General features: G+C 39.8%; 1 protein-coding gene across 5 annotated transcripts in view; it reads left to right on the forward strand.

Annotated features, from left to right (window-relative positions):
• Positions 1-23,485, forward strand: part of TRIT1 (tRNA isopentenyltransferase 1) — a 44,840-nt gene that overhangs the window by 19,872 nt on the left and 1,483 nt on the right. The window contains exons 2-10 of one of the 5 annotated variants that reach the window (XM_082444065.1): positions 7,845-7,985; positions 11,419-11,517; positions 12,245-12,390; positions 15,194-15,336; positions 17,175-17,286; positions 17,646-17,758; positions 18,012-18,089; positions 20,695-20,804; positions 21,123-21,240. In XM_082444065.1, the coding sequence (XP_082300191.1) occupies positions 7,845-7,985; positions 11,419-11,517; positions 12,245-12,390; positions 15,194-15,336; positions 17,175-17,286; positions 17,646-17,758; positions 18,012-18,089; positions 20,695-20,804; positions 21,123-21,240 (1,060 nt within the window). Of the gene's footprint in view, positions 1-7,844; positions 8,081-11,418; positions 11,518-12,244; positions 12,391-15,193; positions 15,337-17,174; positions 17,287-17,645; positions 17,759-18,011; positions 18,090-20,694; positions 20,805-21,122; positions 21,241-23,485 lie in introns of all 5 variants that reach the window. The other 4 variants (XM_082444069.1, XM_082444067.1, XM_082444066.1 and 1 more) reach the window with 4 other exon arrangements.

A 23,485-nucleotide genomic window follows, 5' to 3' on the forward strand; every position in this document is an offset into this window, starting at 1 on the left:
ATAGCAGGTTTCAGGTGCCTGTTTGGGGTGATGATGATGATGATAGCTACCTAACATTTATTGCTGCTTCCTATAGGGCAGGCCTATTCCATATGCTTTGCTGTATCATTTATTTAATTTTTACAATAATCCTTTGAGGTAGATTTAAGATTATCCTTACTTTATAAATAAGGATTATGAGGCACAGAGAGGTTACTATCTTGCCCAAGGTTACATAGCTAGTAAGTTGTGAAGCCAGGATTTAAATCGTGGCAATCAGACTCTAGAGTCCTTACTGTTAACCGCTTCATCACTATATTATATACCTCTCATAGATGATGGAAATGTCCACTAGGCAGTTAAATGTACAGTTCTAGCATCATGAGAGAGAACTAGATTGCAGATAGGATTTCAGGAGTTATCAGCACAAAAAATGGTTGTAGAAGCCATGGGGGTCACCCAGAGAGTTTGTAGTACAGAAATGGCAGGTTGATGCCATGAAGACTGCCATTTCTCCATATAGTTCCCGTGACAGACATTGCTAGTAGATCAGTGGCTGGCCTCAGTAAAGTAAGCTGAGGAAGGTCCAGTGAGATAGGAAGAAAACCTGGAGAAGATGGTGCCATTTGAAGTCCCAAAGGAGAATTATTTATTTATTTATTTAAAATTTTATTTTATTTATTTATTTGGCTGCGTTGGGTCTTAGTTGCGGCACGCGGGATCTTCATTGCGGCATGCAGGATCTTTTGTTGCAATGCACGGGCTTCTCTCTAGTTGCGGCTCTGGCTCAGTAGTTGCGGCACATGGGCTTAGTTGCCTCGTGGCATGTGGGATCTTAGTTCCCTGACCAGGAATCGAACCCGCATCCCCTGCATTGGAATGCGGATTCTTAACCACTGGACCACCAGAGAGGTCCCCAAAGGAGAATGATTTATGAAGGAGAGCTCAGGAGTATCAGATTGTTGTATTTCCATTACATGTTTTGAGAGCTTAGCAGAAAAATGTTATATTTGGCAGTCAGGGTCCGTTAGTGATCTCAGTGAGGGAGATATCCATGGAGCAGTGGTGGGCAGCCAGCAGAGAAGGTGGATGGATAGTTATATTGATGCATAATCCAAGATTGTGGTTTTCAAGGCAGGTGTAATCCCTAGAGGCAAGAAAGGGATTGAAGGGCTTCGGCATCTAATTTGGATTAGGAAGTAAATGAAGTCAAAAGGGGGAAGATAACTTGAGAGGATGGAACCAAACTAGTGGCGGGTAGCTTTTCCTTTTGCTTGTAGGCAGCTGTGTTGGGGCATCTTAGCCAGCCAGCACTTGGACAGAGCTCCAGGATCTGCCCAGTGTCTCTGCTGGTTAGCACACTCATTAGGGCCATCCTACAGCATGCCAACCCCAAAGGGTTGGAGCTTCAAGGAGTGGGACCTTTGGCTGTACAGATTTTTGGGGAGTTTCTCCAAGGTGAAATGTCTTTGGATCAGGGTTTCTCAACTTTGAGACTCTCGACATTTGGGGCTGGATAATTCTTTGTTGTGGGGGCAGGGGGTTGTCTTGTGTATCGTAGGATGTTTAGCAGCCTCCCTGGCCTCTACCCACTAGACGCCAGTAGCATCCCCACCCCCAAATTGTGACAACAAAAATGTTTCTAGACGTTGCCAAGCATCCCCTGATGGACTAATTCAGTTCCGGCTTACAAACAACCACAGCTCTAGATTCTGCTGGTTTTCCTCTAGGTCTCTGTTGTAGATTTCCCTCACCTTCATTAGCTCCTCTGGGCACTTGAGCTCTGTTGGTTTGGAGAGTTTGGGTTATTTCAGCCTTGTAGCCTTTTTTCAGAATTTTTTCAGTCTGAAAATAAACTCTCTATTAGAGGTGAGACAAAGAGGCGTTATTTCCCTATAGTACCCAGTTAAATACCTAGAACATTAAATGTTTAGGGATCATGATATTTAGAGAAGATTGTAAGTCAATCTTTAATCTCTCTCTTATAAACTTTATATCACTTATCTCCTTATAGTATATTTGTGTCTCTAGCTAGCTGGACTCCTTGAGGACAAGGGCCCTTTCTAAGTCTTTGCACTCCTAATGTCTTGCAGAGTACCTGGCACACAGTAGACTCTCAGTAAATGTTTGCTGAGATAAGCCAGTTTTGTTGATAATTGGCTAAGTAGGTTAAACCTGCAATTTCTCAGAGTATTTCAGTTATCAAGTCTTACAAAGAGGCCAGAGTTCCCTTAGTATTGTCAAAATCTGATTTGTGCAGAGAAGCATTTTATCTAGTCATTTCTATGTACACAGATCACAGGTGTCCTCTGGGAGAATGGGAAATGGAACAGAGTGACGTGCTGCCTTTAAAAGATAACACAGATCCTTTTAGTTCTTCTAGCACCTAGAGCTGACTATGCTATAGGTAGAGTCACACTGAAACTATAATTAAAGATGGAAAATAGGCAAAATGTCAGGCAGTCAGCTACAAACCTGTTCTCGTGGAGTGATGTTTTCTAGACAGGTAAGAAAATTATAAGCCCAATTGTGGCATTTACAATAAGAATATGGACCAAATGTGACATTTATAAAGCTGATTGGCTTCTAGGTTTGTTTAGATATTTATCCTTAATGCAAATGTATAAAATGTTGCTCTGTTTTTGCTTTTTGGCCTAGCAGTATGATTTTAATTAATAAATAATGTGCACCATAAAACATAATTCATAACTGCACAGTTCAATAAATTATCAAAAAGTGAAAATACGTGTGTAACGACAACTCAGTTCAAGAAATAAAGCACTACCAGCCCTCTCAATAATTTTGAAAAATATCGTATGATTCAGCAGTTCTACTTCTGGGTATATATTCAAAAGAATTGAAAAATTCAACAAATCTTTGACATTTTTATTTTATTTTGCTAATTTTCACTAGTTTCTCATTGTATCTAAAATCTATCATCAAGTCTTTTTAAAGTTGTGGAAAAATATACATAATATATAAAACTTACCGTTTTACCAACCATTTCAGTGGCATTAAGCACATTCAGATTGTTCTGCAACCATCATCATTCTCCATCTCCAGAACTTTTTTCCTCTTCCCAGACTGAAATTCTGTACCCATTATACACTAACTTCCCACTCCTCTCTGCCCCAGCCCCTGGCAACCACCACTCTACTTTCTGTTTCAAAATTTGACTGTTGTATGTATGTCATATAAGTGGGATCATAATATTTGTCCTTTTGTGACTGGCTTATTTCACTTAACATAATGTCTTTGGGGTTCATCCATGTTATAGCAAGTTCATCCATGTCAGAATTTCCTTTCTTTTTAAGGCTGAATAATCTTCCATTGTAAGTATAGAACACATTTGTTTATCCATTTATCTCTGATGGACATTTGGGTTGCTTCTACCTTTTGGCTGTTGTGAAAAATGCTGCTATAAACATGTGTGTATATATATATATATATATATGTTCAACTCCCTGCTTTCAGTTCTCTTGAGTACATACCGAGAAGCGGAATTGCTGAATCATATGGTAATTCTACTTTTCATTTTTTGAGGAACCGCCATACTGTTTTCCATAGCTGCATCATTTTACATTCCCACCAACAGTGCACAGGGATTCCAGTTTCTCTACATCCTCACCAACATTTGTTATTTTCTGTTTTGTTTTATTTTTTTTAATAATAGCCATCCTAATGGGTGTGAAGTGCTTCCAAAAAGTTTTAAAGACTCCTTTTGTTAACGGAAATTTCCCAATATATAAAAAAATAGAGCGAATAGTAGTTGAACTCCCATATATCTGTCACCTAGCCTCAATAATTATGAACACTTGGCCAATCTTGTTCCAATTAAAATCTGTCCTTCCTCTCCCACTATTGGAACACAGACCCCAGTCATCATAAACTTAAAACTAATTAATTTTTAAATTGAAGTATAGTTGATTTATAATATATAAACTTTCTTTTTTTTCTGTTAAAGCATAAAACAATGTTATTAATATAAGTAGTGTATTGTGAATTTTATTTGCATCATAGCTGTGTATTTGATTCAGTGATCCATACCTCTTGTGTCGTTATTAACAAATATTTTCTCAGCATCATTCTTGCTCTTGTGCAGTGCAGGTATAGATATACTTTACATATGCCTTTCATCTACCCTTGCCTTCTTGCTTGTTAACAATTTATGAGTAAAATTTTAAAATACACAGTTACTATGATCACAAGCTGCCTCGTCATTTGTAAACACAACTATAACAGCATATCAGTACCTGTCAAAAGAAGTCATATTAGATTGGAAAAGAGTGAAGCAACATCATTATAGACATAGCCTTGAATTACCTCTAATATTTTTTTAATTGAGGTATAAATATTGACATACAACATTATATTAGTTTCAGGTGTACAACAAAATGATTTGACATTTGTATATATTGTGAAATGATCACCATGATAAGTATAGTTAACATCCATCACCATTCATAGTTACAGAATTATTTTTTCCTTGGGATGAAATTTTCAGATTTACTCTTAGCAACTTTCAAATATGCAATAGTGGTATTATTAACCATGCTGTACATTATAGCCTTGTGACTTATTTATTTTATAACTGGAAGTTTGTGCTTTCTGACTGCCTTCATCTGTTTTGCCCACCCCATGCCCCCACCTCTGGCAACCACTAATCCTTTACCTATGCAGCTCCTATTTCTTTTTTCTTTTTTAAAATTTATTTATTTTTTTAAAGATTTTTTTGATGTGGACCATTTTTAAAGTCTTTATTGAATTTGTTACAATATAGCTTCTGTTTTATGTTTTGGTTTTCTGGCCTTGAGGCATGTGGGATCTTAGCTCCCTGACCACAGATCAAACCCGCTCCCCCTGCATTGGAAGGCGAAGTCTTAACCACTGGACTGCCAGGGAAGTCCCCTGATTTCTTTTTTAAAAAGAGATATCATATACTTTCATTTGTATGTACTTCAAAATACTGTATACGTCAAAGTTAAGGACTCTATTTTTTAACATAACCATAAAAGCATATTATACCTAAAAGTTAACAATAATTCTTTTATCATCAGATACCTAGTTTGTATCACCTATATCTTTATGCTCAGTTTCTTTTAATCTGATGGTACAGGAAACAAAGGGTTAACAAGTCACTCAAAGATGACGGTTTACATTGCTAACCAAGATTCAGTTACAATTTTTAGTTTGTTAGCTCTACGAGCAAGAACTCTGGTTTTTTTAAACCATTAATGCTCTTCTTCCTGATATTCGTTGACATTTGTATATATACCATAAACAGTACATTAGGCTACTTCCTTCAGCAAATAAGGTGAGCTTAGCTCTAGGGTTACCTTCTGTTTGATTTATTATTATTCGTTTAATAAATTTATTTATTTACTTATTTTTGGCTGTGTTGGGTCTTCGTTGCTGCTCGAGTTGCTGCGAGCAGGGGACTACTCTTTGTTGCGGTGCTCGGGCTTCTCACTGTGGTGGCTTCTCTTCGTTGCGGAGCATGGGCCCTAGGTGCGCGGGCTTCGGTAGTTGTGGCATGTGGGCTCAGTAGTTGTGGCTCACGGGCTCTAGAGCGCAGGCTCCGTAGTTGTGGCACACGGGCTTAGTTGCTCCGCGGCATGTGGGATCTTCCCAGACCAGGGCTCGAACCCATGTCCCCTGCATTGGCAGGCGGATTCTTAACCACTGTGCCACCAGGGAAGTCCCCTTCTGTTTGCTTTATGTTTATGTGTTTATCTGTTAAAACTGGCCATTTTAAGGGGCTCTAGAAAATACACCTAAAGGCAGAACACAGGATGAAAATATATCTTCAAATTTATCTACATATCTGATAGAATGTGCTGGTAGAGATGTTTACATTTTGGCTTTTTTGGAGGTGGGGGCTGGTAACTATACATTTGCAACTATACATTTTCTTAACGTTAACCTCAGTGTTAAAAATGAGTATCTATTTACAGAGGTCAGAAGTCCTCTTTTGGCAAAATCAGGTTGTTTCTTGATTCTTTAACATTGGGTCATTTGGAATCTAAGCTTCAGTAGAGCCAACTGAAGGCTGTGGGAAAAGGAGAGGCACACACAATTATTAATTCTTTTTCCCTCCTTTAGTTTTCTTAATTTGCACAGAAGACCACAGTATACAGTATACCCTACTGTATACTGTGGTCTAATGTTTGAAGGAAGTCTTGTTCAAGATACATGGAAAAGAACACCCTATGATTTAAGATTCCATCAGTATTTAGGTGTAAGAATGCAGTTCTCTTGTCAGGCACAGATAGATGAGTTGGTTAAAGGCAAAGCTAGTTCTTTCTCTATGGCTCTATTTATATATTTTCTGTGTGTTGTTTTCTTTTGTTTTTTGGTTTTGTTTTTCTTTAAGAGGGCCGTTTTGTTGGTTTATTTATTTCAAAGAAAGTTGTACTATAAGGTTTTTTTGTTTCTTTTTTAAAATTTTTATTGCAGTATAGATTTACAATGTTGTGTTTCAGGTGTACAGCAAACTGAATCAGTTATACATATACATATATCCACTCTTTTTTTAGATTCTTGTGTGCTGTCTTACTTAACAATTTTCTTTTTGCTTGAAGATAGCTTATATCCTTGTTGAGTAAGTAACCTCAGTAGCTAGGAGCACAGAGGCTTCAGAGTGATAGTGACACTAAAATTATTTCCCATTCTTTTTGTGTTGTTGTGATAGTATTGATGGTAGTAATATGGGTAGTAATATAGTGACCCTTACATAGTATTTGCCATGTGCCAGGCAAAAACTAAGTTCTTTACATGTATTAACTCATTTAATTTACACAACAACCATATGAGATAGATATTATTATCCTCATTGTACTGATGAGGTATTAAGGCATGCAGAGGTTAGTAACTGACTACTCCAAGTACAAATAACTAGGAAGTGGCAGAGCTAGGAATTGATCTGAGACAGCCTGGCATCAGGGTCCTTCCTCCTAACCATTATACTGTACTGTACTTATTTGACACCCACATAAGTAAAGGGAAATGTGAGATAAAAAATGTTCTTAACATCTTTGTGGGCTCTATGGAACTTATTTGTTCATTCAGTGCTCCCTGTAGAATCAGTGATTACAGAGAGAACATTCAATCTCAAAGCATTCATCCCTATTTTCAAACTAGTATTTTCAGATCTCTTCTCCATCTGAGACCTTGCATTTAGAAAAAGTACACTTGAACTTTTTAGTTGAGTTGGCAGATCAAGAGCTTACAGACAGGATATTGCCTTTGAGTATTTAGACTGTATTTGCTGACCTCCTGAAGCAGTAATTTGGCACACTGTTTCTACTACAGTTCAGCAGTATTAGGGGTTCTGACTTCAAAGTGTGTATGTGTGTGTTTTATATATATCTTTGTAGATAGGCCACTTCTCCACAAATGGAGCCAATCTTTTACAAATTCTAAAAACCTTTCAGAGTATTTAACTCCAAAAAATATCTAAGCATTTGAAGTAGAACTATGAGCAATGCAAAATGTTACCTTTCTGGAGACTTGTGATAAGTAGTAACAACCTGCCCACTTCTAAATGCTTGAAGTTCGGGCCAAAGACCCTCCAGTTAATCTTGCAGAGTTAGTTCTCATTTGGGCACCGATTTACATATACTTTTTATCTTTAAGTCTGAGTTAATAGCCACTATTTGATAAGAAAGCTACTGTTCTGCTTTCTTCTGTTTCCTTTGTCTTGGATTATGTGGATCTGGCTGTGCTCTGGTTAGAACACATTTCCTCTGGTGCTTTGGGTCAGTCAAGTGTTTGGCTGCAGGGAGGAATAGATCACCATTTCTGCCCATCAAGTGTGCATCTTTTGGAGATAGATGACTTTCTCATGCTAATTTTCTTTCCCCTAGGTTTACGAAGGTCTAGACATCATCACCAACAAGGTTTCTGCCCAAGAGCAGAGAATGTGCCAGCACCACATGATCGGCTTTGTGGATCCTCTTGTGACAAATTACACAGTGGTGGACTTCAGGAACAAAGCAACTGCTCTGATATCCTTAGGAAAGACAGCAACTAGGCTTGGTGGCTGCAGGGCAGCCCAAGCCAAGAAAGTTTTCTTTCTAGTGACAATTTCTCCTAAGCAGAGGTACCCAAGATCAATAGTAGCATCCCCATGAGAACGATTCGGATTGAAAAGATACAGTGTTCTTGCTACTCTGAGTCTTGTCCTCAGACTGCAGCATCAGCATCACTTGGGAGCTTGTAGAAGTGCTGAATTTGGGCCTCTTTCTAGACCTACCGAATCAGAATCTGCATTTAACTAGAGTCCCGGGTGATTCACATGCATATTAAAATTTGAGAGGTGCTGTTTTAGTGGAGAGAACACTGATTTAGGAGCCAGAAAATCCATGCCCTAGTTTTAGAACTGCCTCGTCTGACCACAAAAATTTAATTGGGTAAAGCGTTTACCCCACTGAGCTTCAGTTTCCCACCCTTTAAATGGGGATAAGAAATTAATTTATAAATATAATGGAATTATAGTTAGAATTCGAAAGAGATTAGGAAAAAATAGTTCTGGGTAACACCAAGAAATTTTGGAAAAAAGAATAACATAATGGGGGGGGGCTGCCCTTATATTTTAATGTCCAGACTGCCTTTAATATCTGGACTGCTACATATTAAAACATATTGAAAATTCGTAATAATTATAATAGCATGGAACTTACATAATACTAGACAAATTTATGGCACAGATTAGAAAAGTCAGATACAAATTCAAATGGATGTATATATTTAGCTTATGATCAAGGTGGCATTTCAAAACAGTGGAGAAAGAATGTAGTAGTTAATAATTATTCCTTTCTTCATCGTACTTTATTGTATATATGCAATATAATTAATTTAGCTAGTTAAAAAAAAATTATTCCTGGGACAGTTAATTATTTTTGGAAAAAAAGAAATCAGGTCCTTATTATACGGACATAAATTCCAGATGGATTTCAGAGTTAAGTAAATATGTATTTTTTTTAAATGAAACTTTGAAACAAATGGGATAACATATAATTGAGTAGTTATGTGATTTTAGAGTAGGGAAGGACTTTGTAGATAGTCTTTTTTTTTTAAGGATTTTTTAATTCAATTTTTCCTTTTTATTGTGTTAAAATATACATAAAACTTACCATCTTAACCATTTATAAGTGTACAATTCAGTAGTCTTAAATATATTCACATTGTTGTGCAGCCATCACTACCATCTATGCCCATGATAGTTTTTTTGGGTTTTTGGGGTTTTTTTGAGGAAAATAGCTAGATTTGGATATGTTAGAATTAAGAATTCGTACTGGCAAGAAAGTATTTCAACCATTTCAATTCCTAGGTATCTACCCTCGAGAAGCCATGCCGCAAGTATACCAGGAGATAGGTGGTAGATCTAATTTTAACAACATTATTGCTCTTAACAGCAAAAACATATAAATGCCCAAATTCCTACTTACAGAAGAATGTATAAAATGTGCTTTGTTCATATAAGTACTTTTTCAGCAGTGAAAATGAATAAGTTGCAGTTACATGCATCAGTCAATGTGGAAGAATCTCAGAAACAACATAAAATGCGGGAGATTATAGAAGGATACATAGATGGTCATACCATTTATTATAAAAGTTAAAAAGCAAGCAAAGGTAACCAATATGTTGTTTAGGGTTTTATATACATCAGTAATAATGTAAAGAAAAGCAAGGGAATGATGAAAAACAAACAATACACAAAACAATTCAAGACAGTGGTTCCCTCAGAGAGGGGCAGTAAGGGGTTGTGATGGGAATTACTACATAGGAAGCTTCAAAAGAATTGATAATATTCACTTTCTTACATTGGGTTCATGAGTGGGCAGAGACTAAAATGCAGATAATAATTCTTGCCCTACCTGCTTTATAAGGCACTTGTATCAGATGAAGTAATGTATATGAAAGCCCTTTGCACATTGAAACATATCACCAAATGAACATGGTTGCTGTAAGACAGTTCAGTTGTTCAGAAAGAACTGATGGAAAGTGGAGAGCTAATTAAAAGAGTTAAAGGGCAGCAACAACAGGGGTTGACTTAATCAGATCACTTAGAGGATTGGAGATTTGTGAATTTAAGTAAGAACCTAGAATCAGAGTGTCAGAACTGAAAGTACCTTAAGAAGTATTCGATCAACCTTCTTGATTTGACAGGTGAGGGTGGTAGATACTGAGGCCCAGAGAGAAAGGTTTTTGCTTAGGATCACAGTTGTTTCATGGCTTGGGCAAACATGTTAAACCTTTTCCCACCAAATAACTCCTATCCCATCTCCCTTCCTCTTTTCCATCTCTCCCTTCTGGTATCTCACCATTTCCCCTTCCCCTTTTATTTTCCTTGCTTCCTTTCCCTTTGTTAGTCAGATTATATATTTGAAGTTTTATTCCAATTACTGTGTAATTGTATGTTTCTTATACTTAATTTATAGGGGGGGGATATAGAATTTGTTTCTCTTTTTAAAAAACAAATAGACACGTTTCTTCCTTATGCTCCTTGATTAGTTAACATCTTTCTCCCCGCCCTACCCCAACCTCTTATAGAGGGCTTCTGATAGAAAAGAGGTCATCTATCTCTATGCCCACAGACTGGCTGGCAAGGGGAAGAAGTGTGTAAATGAGTCTTTATCTGGGTTGAAAGTCTCTTTATCAGTTATTCTCAGAAGGGAAGCCCTTTTTAAAGCAGATAATTATCTGTTCAACAGAGATTCTAAAGAGAAAAATTCCAGGTAGCAGTAGTGTAAAAACAATAATGACTAAAGTAAATTGAGTGCTTACTCAGTTGAAAAAAATATTTCAGGCATTGTCTTAGGGATTTTATTTGCACTGTCATGTGTAATGCTCATAAGAACTCATGAGGATTTTACAGGTGAGAAAACTGAAGCTCAGACAGGTTGAATGACTTGCTGAGTGTTGGAGCTGGTAATTGAAATCTGTTTGTCTTCACAGCCTGTGCTTCCCAGTTCATCTGGTAGAGTCTCAGGTGGCTGAAATGTGCACTACTACCACAGAATGGTGAAGACTGAGTTTAAGAACTATGGCTTAGAGAAACCAGCTTGTAATTTGCCTTAGAAGGCAAAGTCACACAGTGGACATCATCTTGGTGGCTTCCTGAGCAGCTGACACTTAATTCTGTGAGAGTCCTTAGGCTCGTGCTTGTTAAGCTGATTTTGAATGCTAAGCAAGCTTTGAGTTTTAGCAGCAAGACCTAGAAAGTTCTCGAATTGGAAGGAATTACCATCATGCATCTGTCTCTGGTTTATGCAAGTCCCTCCAGAACTGATAGGAAATGATTCTGAGAACTCATGAGAAACAGTGAAGACTAGTATCAAAAATATGACGAATGTGGTTTCTTACTAATACCCTACTTCCAAGTGAGTCAGATTTTCTTCTTGATATTAATATCGTGATGTCTTTCTTAACATTCACATTGAAGATATATTTGCCCGAGATAAAATTCCTATTGTCGTGGGAGGAACCAATTATTACATTGAGTCTCTGCTCTGGAAAGTTCTTGTCAATGCTAAGGTATGTTTAGTTCAGTCGTAATTCAATGAGGAAATGGGTTCTTCTTTCTTTCCGGCTAATTTTAATAGGAGGAAAGTTGACTTTTGCGTATTTCTTATACTCAGCAACTGTACTAACTTTCCTACTTAATATTCTGAAGCAAATGCCACCTCCATATGTGAAGTGGGCTTCTCCAGGCTGGCCTAAGGACAGGGGCTGTGTGTGGGAAAAATGCTCCTCTGTGGATTAATTAGCATCTCCGTGTAAGTTAACAGTACATTAGTCTGATTCAGCATTTCCTGGCTGAAACAATCTATATGTCAGGGAGATATCTGACACTAACCATTCTTACAGAGATGCTATTGCGTAGGGTGGGACTTTGCAAACTATAATGTGCTGGAAATTCTGGTCCACTCTTTGGTTACACTTGTTGAGAAGACTAGACTCCTGGATGTGTTAATATAGATGTGTTAGCCTGGGTAGCTTGTACTCCCGACAAGGAAGCAGGGTACCTGAGTACTTCCCTAGACCGCTAGTCCTCTTTCTTCTTTGTTTGCTGTGGCCTCACAGCACTACCATGGTGCATTGGAATTTTCTGTTTATGATCTGTCTCTCACTATATGGCAAGATCTTCTGATTCATCTCTATTCTGTGCTCCTAAACACTTAGTAAAGTGCCTGGCACATACAGTGTTTCAGTGTTTGTTGAATTTTTGAATTAAATTTACTACTAAACCTTCATTTAATAGCCCTGGGAGATGGGCACTGAGAAAGTGATTGACAAGAAAGTTGAGCTTGAAAAGGAGGATGGCCATGCACTACACAAACGCCTAAGCCAGGTGGACCCAGAAATGGCTGCCAAGCTGCACCCACATGACAAGCGCAAAGTGGCCAGGTAAGAAAGCTGGGAGCCAACTGACGCCAAGCCCCTTTAGAGTTAGAGGGCAGTCAGTTCTTAAGTGTGCCTGGGTGAGACAGGTTTGGTAATAGCAGTTGGTGGAGATTGATGTGTTTTAGCTCAGCAGGTTAGGAGGTTAGGAGGCCCAGAGTTATTGCCTCAGTCCAACTCCCTCAATAAATAGTTGCACCCTACTTTGTTGTTGTTACATTTAAAATGCATAATACAATACAGTTTTTCCCTAGGGCCTATGTAATCTTGCTTCATTTTCTATTTGATCTTTGCTTGTATAACAGTTTTCATATACATTTTTTCTGGCATGCAGTCAGCTGACATTGTGATTTAGGTTTCATAATTGATTGTGCAATGCTGAGTTCTGCCCCAGCAGCTTGCCCAGTGGGAGGCAGGTTTTATAAACTGTCTTACAGATCAGTTCACCTTTACACATGGAGACTTTCTTGAAGGGAAGAGAGAGATGACCTTATTAGTTCATTAACCATGTTTTGTTAGGTTGCTTTGAAATTGCAGCCTCGTGTGTTAGGTATACTTTTCTTTCTTCCTTCCTTCCTTCCTCCCTCCTTCCCTCCCTCCTCCCTCTCTCCCTCCCTCCCTCTCTTCCTTCCTAAGATTAGATGGTTTATTTTTTCTTCCACAAATATGCATCTTCATTGGTTCCATATTCTGTTCACTTCTGACTGCATCTTCATTTTATAAGTCATTTTATCTATTTTTTTCCTTCCAGTTTTATTGAGATATAATTGACATACAGCACTGTGTAAGCTTAAGGTGTACAGCATAATGATTTTCCTTATGTATACATTAAATTATTACCACAATAAGTTTAGTGTACTTATATAGACACAAAATAAAAGAGAAAGATTTTTTCTTGTTATGAGAACTCTCAGGCCTCACTCTTAACTTTCATGTATAGTATATAGCAGTGTTAGTTATATTTATCATGTTGTACATTACATACCTAGTACTTATTTATCTTGTAACTGGAAGTTGGTACCTTCTGACTGCCTTCATCCAGTTCCCCCTTCCCCCACCCCCAGCCTCTGGTAACCACACATCTGATTTCTTTTTCTGTGAGTTTGTTTGTTTGTTTGTTTGTTTTAAATATTTATTTATTTATTTTTGGCTGTGTTGGGTCTTCGTTTCTGCGCGAGGGCTTCCCCTAGCCGCGGCAAGTGGGGGCCACTCTTCATCATGGTGCGCGGGCCTCTGTTTGTTTGTTTTGAAGTATAATTGATCTAGAACACTATGTTGAATCCTAATGCACAACACAGTGATTTGATATTTCTGTACATTACAAAGTGATCACCACTTAGGTGTACTCTTCTGTAGTGCCGGAAGCGATACCTTATCCGGCAGAGTAGAGGACCTACTATGTGGATGGTTATACACATTAGATATTTATAGCAACATTTGGTATTGACAGGGGTTATGAAGTATTCCACTCAAATGAGTGTTCTAGATCAGTGTTTCTTAATCCTTTTGTATTATCTCCCCTGCCCCTGAAGCCTTTTTAGAAATTTTTTTCCTAATTGTGCTTCCCTCCCTCCCCTCCGTGAAATTTTAATACTGAAGAATAAGATTTTGGGAGAGGGCCACACATCATTGTAATATCTAAGGTTTTTTTTCTCCCTTGAGGGCAATATCACCCTGTTGATAATGTATAGTCTAGATAAATGAAGTTTATACTTTCCAGTATCCAGACATTTTATTTTTAAACATTTAAATAGAAATCTTCCAAAAACTTTTTGGAAAACTCAGGGGCACTCTGATGAACATTCATTTTTGTATCGTTTTATGGTATGAGTCTAGAGCTTGGTTGTTACTATCTGCTCCTTTTATTAATCAGTTCTTATCATTTCTCCTTATTTTGCGACTTCTAAACTAGTAATGAGTTGAGAATGTGTTTTCGTAAGAACAGTAGGTTCTAAGCAAGAGCTCTAGAGTCTCTAAAAGAAGATTGGAGGACTTCCTTCATCTTTCCTTTAGTTTGAGGCTGTATTCTAGCCTCCAGATAAGTAAGATATCTATTACATTTTTCCCTCTTAGGTCCTCTCTGAGTGACCAGTGATAGGGAAAGACGAGGGGTCTCTACTCTTGTGTTAGGGTTTCAGGAAGTAGAATTGGATCAGGAAGGGAAAGATCACTTTCAAGCTGATAAGTTGCAATCACCCAGAGTGGTAGAGTATAGATTTGAGAGTTAAATTACCTAGTGCTGCATAACATAATAGATGCTGACAGAGTGGATAGTGGCTTAAGAATAAGTGTGTAGTTCTTTCTTCAGTGATCTTTGTGCTAGTAGAGTACCGAATTAGTCAGAAGCATTTTTCATTAATTTTAGACATATTTAAAAAGAAAGTTGATGAGCTGGATATACAGCATACTTTTGTACTGTGGGAAAGGCATTCCAGCGAGACTAGACTTGTTGGCTTATAGCAAAGTGTCCCAGACAAGCTTTTACTGCTTACCTGAAAGTGAATATGTCCTGTTCTCTTTGTGTAGTAGAAACCTGTTGTTTCTGAACCTGTTTAACTGATTTCAGAAAATTTTATATGTGTTTAGAATAGTTTTATTTCTTTCTTTACCTAAAGTTTTCTTTAGAACCCTTTTGTGAGTAGCTATAGGTTTGCAGTAACCCCAGACCTTCATGTGTTCAGGGGCTTATGCAGTGAAAATGACAGTGAGGTATTCTATAATAAATAGCCTCTCCCCTGTTTCTCTTGAGAAGTAATATTTCCTAATGGTTGTTATGGGTGTGCCCACCCTCTCCTTTCAAATGACTTAGGAGCTTGCAAGTGTTTGAAGAAACAGGAATCTCTCATAGTGAATTTCTTCATCGTCAACATGCAGAGGAAGGTGGTGGTCCCCTTGGAGGCCCTCTGAAGTTCCCTAACCCATGCATCCTCTGGCTTCACGCTGAACAGACAGGTAAAAGTCCTTTGGTGTCCTAGAGTTCATCCGAGACAGAGCTTATAGTAATACATTACTGTATATAAAATCTTTAGAGTAAATCAACTATACTTCAATAGAAAGTTGTTTTGAAAAAAAGTGCTTTAGAACTATGAGTGGCTCATAATAAGCACTAAACAAGTGTTAGCTCTTCGTTTTATTATCATGATCATTATTCATTGACTTAGTAAGACACAGTGCCATTTCCCTAGGTATCTTTCTGGAAAGCAGGTAAAGGTAGCCCTGGCATTAGTATAACATGAGATGAGTATAAGATTAGTATAAGATGAGGATGAGATAAGATGGGATGGGAAAGAGACTGCCATCCAGAGAAAATCCAAAGGAGAAAGAGAAGGAAGGCTCCTGTGGAAGGAGGTCTGACTCTCTGGATTGGTTAAAGCCTGGATCACTGATTATTTTGGAATCAGTAGGCCTGAGAAGTGGGAATGATGGTTAGCTAGCTAACTGATGGTATTTCTTTTTGGTTTTTTGCTAATGCCCTGTGATAATAGTAACTTCTTTATCCAACACACATAACAGCAAGCATTCAATGAAGTGTCAAGTGTTCTACATAGTACTTGGATTTCAGAGATGAATGTGAGACAGTACCTGCCCTTAAGGAGCTTCCGGTCTAGTGGGGCAACAAATAATGAGGTAGATACTATGTTGTGATAAACGCTGGGCTAGAAGGTGCTGTGGGGCCACAGAGAAGGGATGATGAGCATTTTCTGGGGGGAGTCGGGGACCAATTTGTAAAGGTAACTTATGAGCTAGGTCTAGAAAAATGAGATCGTTATGGGAACAGGCGGTATAGTTTCGTGATTAAGAACATGTCTCTGAGCCAGACTGTCTGGCTTCAAATTCCTGCTCCATCATCTCTGGTTATGTGAGTTTTAAGGCAAGTTGGTTTACCTTTCTGTGTCCCAATTTTCTCTTCTATAAAATGGGGATAATAATAATAGTACATATCTCATAGCTTCGTTGAGGATTGGATGAATTAATAATACATGCAAAGTGCTCAGAATGTGCCTGGCACATGGTGAGTCCTCAATAAATGCAAACTTTTTAGGAAGATAGAAAAAAAGGTTATTATCATTGTAAGCCAAGAAATAGCAATGGCAGAGATGTAGAAGAACATAATTGAAATGGTGGAAATTTGTTGTTAAATTAATCTCAAATTATATTATCTCAAACTTAAATTATAAGGTTATAGAAAAAGGTAATGTTTTAATAATGAACATTTTGTAAATAAAAACGTGTTACAATGCAGCATCAAACAGTGGTACCTGATTCATAATAAAGCTGTGTTTGACCACCACATTGGAATGATTATCACCTCTCACTCTTTGCTCCTTTGTCTGGCTCAGTAGTTCCAGATATACTTAGGATGGCTTTGGTTTAAAGTTTCTCATTCCTATTTAAGGTGTGTCATCTGAGAGTTCTTAAATATGAAATAGCATAAAGTTAGAGTAACAAATATAATGGAAAAAAGTAAGAGTAAAACGGGGCTCTCAGCTGCCTTTAAAATAAACAATGGATATACATTCCATACAAGAATAAAATATTTCTTCTTCCTAGTAGCTGTAATTGTGTGCTCTTTACATAAGAGGAAGACATGCCTCATTCTGGCTGTTTTTATTGAAATTGCAGAGTTTTAAGTGTGACTAAATATAATTATGAATTACTGTATAATCTTCGGACTCTGAACCTTTTCTTCCATTTGAACAAATTCTCTTCTTTGTGGCAGCCTATGCATTCATCATGTATAGTACACACCTTCGGCAGGCTTGCTGGTTGATGGGTTAATTTGATTCAAGTTCTAGATGAGCGCTTGGATAAGAGGGTGGATAACATGCTCGCCGCTGGGCTCTTGGATGAACTAAGAGATTTTCACAAACGCTATAATGAGAAGAAAGTTGTGGAAAACAGGTGAGAATTTGGCTATTACTTTCACCTACTCTCCATCCCTTGCTTATGGTCAAAAGACCGCAAACATATAATACTGGCTTTGGATCTCCTTGTTTGCTACCCTTCATCATTGGTAGGAGGTTTGGTGTACTTGTTACAGTTGCAATTTTCTAATCTCAGACATTCCCAGGAGTTAATTTTCAAGGGAAGTAACCTGGGAGCTGGTGGGGGAAGGTGGAGGAAGGATTTCAGAGAGGTAATAACTGCTAAGGATCTCAATTTCCTCATCTATGAGATGCAATGGCTCAGCTAGATCATCTCCAAGGCCCTGCTAGCTTTCAGATTCAATGGCTCATCTGCTGATGCTCTCCTGTTCCCAGCCAGGACTATCAACATGGTATCTTCCAATCAATTGGCTTCAAGGAATTTCACGAGTACCTGATCACTGAGGGAAAATGCACACCAGAGACTAGAAACCAGCTCCTAAAGGAAGGTGTGAATTCTCCATCTAACCTAGCCTTGGACATCCTTGGGTGACAGAGTGTCCTGCTGCTATGGCCTGAGAAGGAGCTGAGGCTAAAAGAGACCCAAATGGCCTTCAGCTCAGAATTGAGACTTTCACCTACCAAGTATCCACCAGTGTGCTGACGTGGCTAGTTTTCTCTAATGCTGGGCTGGATGGGCCTTCCTTTCAGCAGAGGGAGAAGTGGTTAGATAGAGGTTCTTATATCTACCTTGTCTTTCAGGTATTGAGGCTCTGAAACAAGTGACTAAGAGATATGCCCGGAAGCAAAACCGATGGATTAAAAACCGTTTTTTGAGCAGTAAGTGTCCTTGTTTTTCCGTGTGCCTTGGGTCTGCTTTCAATGGAACATAGATGTTCTCAGCTCACCCAGAAAGTGAACTTTAGTTTCTGGATCTGTTCTAAGATTTGGGACCTGACCTGGGAGATTTTGCATAAGTGACTGTCCAGGGGTATTTCCCTGTGATGCCTCAGAAAACAGTTCTTCCCAAGGAAGAATCTGCCTTACGCCTTGAACACATGAGTGCTGGCTGCAAACAGGGAAGAACGAAATAGCAATACCTTCTTAGCGGAGTTGGTGCTCAGGGTTGATTTTAGCTTCAGATTTTGTACCTGAAGAACAGTCAGATTTCCGTAGGGAGGCTTTCCTAATTAAAATGGTTTTGGGGCCAGATAAGTAGTATAAAAAGACAAAACTTTCACCAATTCTCCCGGCATCGCTTCTGTGTTCAGATACGTAGTGCTTCAGGCTGCTGCAACTCTTAACTTCAGTTGAACAGCACTTTTAAGGAAAAGGGAATGAAATTCTCGTTCATTGGACCCTGTACTGCATCCTTAGCACTAAATTTGGTGCCATACATACGTTACTGAGCCTTCAGGGTGGGTGGTATTCTTTTCTTTTTGCAGATAAGTAAATAGAGGCTTAGAGAAGTTAAATAACTTGCTAAAAATCCCCTAGCTAATAAGCAGTAGAGTACTGAATGCAGGCCAGACTCTGAAGTCCACGCTCAGCTTTACACCATGCTTCTTATTTCCTTTAGCTATAACTTTAGCTGGACAGCATTAGTATTGGGCCTTGGGTAAGAAATTGTGTGGTTACGAACTAAAAGGAGATTAATCTAAAGGAGATTAAGCATAAGTGAAACCCTAGTTTTATCTTTGGGGCCCTTTTTTAATATGTTTTTGAATCATCCCTGTTTACCTTTTGCCATTGGATTTCTGCTTTCAGTTACAGATACGTACAGCTGAGGTCTCCCCCCTCCTCCTCAGTGCCTCTGAACAGAAGCACCTTGGGCCATGTTGTTGACCCTTGATTCTCTCTCTCGGTTCTCACTCTCTGCTAGAGCTCTCCAGTGTAGTTCTCACGCCAAGGGGCTTTTTACACTTTCTTCTACTTACCTTGCTTTCTCTGCATGTCCCTTTAGATAGAAGTCTTTGTGTCAGCTGAAACAAAGTTCCCTACTACAGATTTCTAATGCAGCTTCTCTTCTCCGCAGGGCTAACAATTAGTCTGTAACAAAAGATGGGTTTTTTTGGGTAATGATTTGGAACTTCTTCCTGTGGTAAAGCCACAACAACTCCCCCATCTCTGAGTCATGAGGGCTTGATGGCACAGGGCATCATATGCCCGTTCCTCATTCATGTGTATGCCGGCGCAGTCCTGGTGCTAGAGTGAAAGGCACAGCTGCCCTGTAAATCAGGAGCCGTGTGTGATTGGCCAAGGGCTGGTGTGCTGGGATAAGGTTCTGGCAAGAAGCCAGAGGGACTTCCCCACCCCAGCTTGGCCTTGGACCCAAGCCAGAAATAGCAGCTGGGAGCCGAGAACTTGTTGAAAGGTACTTAGACAGGGCACAGAAGCCCAACAAAGGACTCAGAGGGGAAAGGAAAATATAGAGTGGCCTGGAAACAGGTGCAGAGCTTAGCCAAGGCCAGGTGTGCTGTGGATGCTGCCTGCACCCTCCCAGTCTCACCTTTCCGTGCGGTGGCAGGTGCAGCCCAGTCCAGTTTATGAAGAATCTTATTTGTGGTTGGCACTATCAAAAGGCCAGCACCTGCCAGCCGTTGGCATTCTGAGGACTTTGATGTTTTTGTCCATGGGGCAGTGCTCTTTGCCTTTAGGCAACTGACTTAACCTAGATGCGGAAGGCAATTTAGTGTATCCACAGACTGGGGAAACTACCAGCAGAGACTAAACATAGTTGGCTCAGATGGATGAAATGCCTGTAGCTAGCTATACTTCCGGCTACCTCCAGTCTTATCTCCCTTCAGAAGTACTTACCAGAGGGTATTTCTTGAATACTCCTCTAGATCTGTTTCTTAGAAACAGGGCTCAACTAGTTCAATTCCAAGGCTTTTTTCTAATTTTCAGATTCAGCAGCTCACTGGTTGATACTCTGCTGTTGCCAGCCCATGATTATCGGTATGGTATTCATGAGTTTCGTGAATGCTAGACTGCTGAAGGGATGTATACGAACCTGAGACTAAAGAAAGCTGTGAACTCTCTTGCCACAGAGTGACATCACTGTAAGATGATATGGACCTTAGAACAGGCACTCACTTCAAGCTGCTAATTGCCTCCTGTCACGTGCTACCTTTATATTGTAGCCCATACAGTGGTCACTAGAGCTGTTACTCTATATTGTTTTCCTGACTGATCTGGAAGATCCTACACCTGAGACTCTGGATTATACAGCTAGACTTACTGGCTGCAGACCAGTCAGCCTTCTGGGTCTTCCTTGGATTGTGTGTAGCTGTTTGGTTCATGTTTCTGGTTAGATTGAATGGCACGGTCAGAATGTTTATTTCTTTGACCCCATATGTTCCCCTTGAGGATTTTGGAGTCCTAGGAGCAGAATAGATTGGGTTTTGGAGGCTGACCTCTCACCGCTTTTCTTTGTCATCATTAGGACCTGGGCCCAGTGTTCCCCCAGTATATGGCTTAGAAGCATCTGATGTCTCCAAGTGGGAGGAGTCTGTTCTTGAACCTGCTCTTGAAATTGTGCGAAGTCTCATCCAGGTGATTATTGATCACGGTACACTGTCTACTGTCTGGTTTTCACAAAGCTTTCCTTTGCTGACACCTTTGTTGCTGTCCTGGGCACCAAGCATCCTTTTCCATGGCATAGAGCAGAAGGCTGCTTTGAGATCCCTGGAGGCTGCATTTCTACTTTCACGTTCAGAAAGGTTGTTGTTAAAATCTCTGCACAGCCCACCTGCTCTCTGGGATGAGAAAAAGGAATCTTGGGAAAATCTCACTCCTCTTTATATCAGAGTATGATATCCAAATCTCTTTGAATCAAATGCTTCTCCCCCATCCCTGCCTTGTTTTTTTCAGGGCCACAAGCCTGCAGCCACTCCAGTAAAGATGCCAAGCAGTGAAACTGAGAACAAGAGAAGTTATCACATGTGTGACCTCTGTGATCGAATCATCATTGGGGACCGTGAATGGGCAGGTAGAGTCTAGGATAGAGAAATCTGTAAGGGTGGGTCACACTGACTTCATGAAAAATTTAAGGTCTTTGGTAGGTTGAATGCTGGAGTCTGCTTGTTTGTAAAAAAAAAAAAAAAAATGGCCAGATTCCTCTAACAGCCTTTGTTCAAATTTCTTGGAGAGGCCTTCTCAAACGGGAGAGTTATCTCTGTATTCTCAATTTCAAAGGAAGATCATATGCCCTCTAGCTTCAGCTAGAGTAGATGTTTTACTGAGAGGTCTGCAGTTAACTTGCCAGAGCTCCTTTGACTTTCATGATCCTGCCTGAGTAGTTTCTTGGTCTCATGTTTAGACCTCAGTGGGGGTGAGGTAGGATTGTAAGGGAAGCCAGGCAACTCACCCAGGAGGCCAAAGGAGCAGAAACAGCTGGGAGGGAACAGGAAGTGCAGTTACTCCTCCTGAGCACATTCTTCAAAAGTGGTGTCTCTCCAGTAACTTTTAAGGTAATACGTTGAAATGGTGTTGGTTGCAAAAACTGTGATGAAAAGTGTTAAGGGAAACTGTGTGAAAGCAAGACAGTTAGACACGCAGAAAGACGGTGGTCAAAGGGTACTGTCTTCTTCATAAGGCGCTCCTGACCAACCCAGGAACAGCCCTGCACCGAGGTTCTAGTTCCCTGTTTCAGAGCCTGGATCTGTCTTTGCCATAGAGTCACATTGCACTCCCCTGTCCGATTTCTGCAGTCATCCAGCAAAGCTCAAAAGGGCCTTAGCCTCTAAGCCTTGAATTTACATTGTATTTAGAAACTTGTTTAAGGCTCACTCCTTTTAGGCACAAGTAGGGCTTGTGTTTTACCCAGTGGCTGGAATCCTGTTCAGAGTACTGCTTTGCATGGCGTTCTCATAGAAGTGGATTTTCCCCCCCCATACCAACCAATAGAATGATTAGTTCTATTAACTGTTAACTCTGGCAAAATGAACTGCATTGTCAGAGACTGGGGATGGCTGTGATTGCCCAAGCAGCAGAAGAAGCCTCGATTATCGTTGGTTCATAATGATGAAAGGGGAAGAGAAAGAGAGTGTCTGATTGTTTTTTCTAAAGGAAACTTAGTGGTTTGATTTGTCGAATGTCCTTCAGGGATTGCCACAGAGAAGCAACATTTGTGAGCCTTTGTGAGCGTGGCTTGTGTAAGCCCTTCTATAGTGCCATCTGTCAAGTCCTTGCTCTCCCGTCTCCTGCTGCCATGGAGAGTCAGTCCAGAAGGCCACTTTTTGCCGTAGGCTCTAGCTGGAGGCAAAGCTGACTTTTTCCCTCAAGTAAACTTTTCCTTGACTTCTAACCTCTTCCTTACCTACTTTTGCTTCCAAATCCCTAAAAATGATGTTTTAAGTAAGTATAAAAGAGAATTTAGGGCTTCCCTGGTGGCGCAGTGGTTGAGAATCTGCCTGCCAATGCAGGGCACACAGGTTCGAGCCCTGGTCTGGGAAGATCCCACATGCTGCGGAGCAACTAGGCCCGTGAGCCACAACTACTGAGCCTGCACGTCTGGAGCCTGTGCTCTGCAACAAGAGAGGCCACGACAGTGAGAGGCCCGCGCACCGCGATGAAGAGTGGTCCCCGCTTGCTGCAACTAGAGAAAGCCCTCGCATAGAAACGAAGACCCAACACAGCCAAAAATAAATAAATAAATTAATTAATTTTTTAAAAAAAGAGAATTTAATCCCATTGTCTATCTTCAAAGGTGTTTCCAAATAAGATTTCCTTGAAAAAGAACAGGATGGTAAAAAGGAGCTTGTGTGAGTTAGTCAGAAGCTGAGAACTGTCTTTGGGGTGAGAGGTCAGAAATTGATATCAGCCAATAGTAGCTTTTCAGCTTTACTGCTTCTGTGGACCCTTGAAAGGGATCATCAGAAAAGAATACTTGCTGTGATCTCTCTGGTGCATTGTGTGCTGGAGAATGCGAGTATCTGAGTTGGTCATTCAGATGGCTTATCTGACCCAGGCATAGGGATGTCACATCAGGAGGGGCAACCTGAGCGAGCTGGTTAAGAAGAGGGAAGGGCGGCTCTGGGTACTGTAGGCCTGAGCCATCTGTCCTGCAATATAGATAAGAATTTGGATTTGTAACTTATTTATTTATTTATGTATTTATGGCTGCGTTGGGTCTTTGTTGCTGCGTGCATGCTATTCTCTAGTTGCGGTGAGCGGGGGCTACTCTTCGTTGCGGTGTGCAGGCTTCTCATTGCTTCTCTTGTTTTGGAGTACGG

Source organism: Balaenoptera physalus (genome assembly GCF_965194825.1).
Source record: "Balaenoptera physalus genome assembly, chromosome: 1".
Classification (NCBI taxonomy): Eukaryota; Metazoa; Chordata; class Mammalia; order Artiodactyla; family Balaenopteridae; genus Balaenoptera; species Balaenoptera physalus.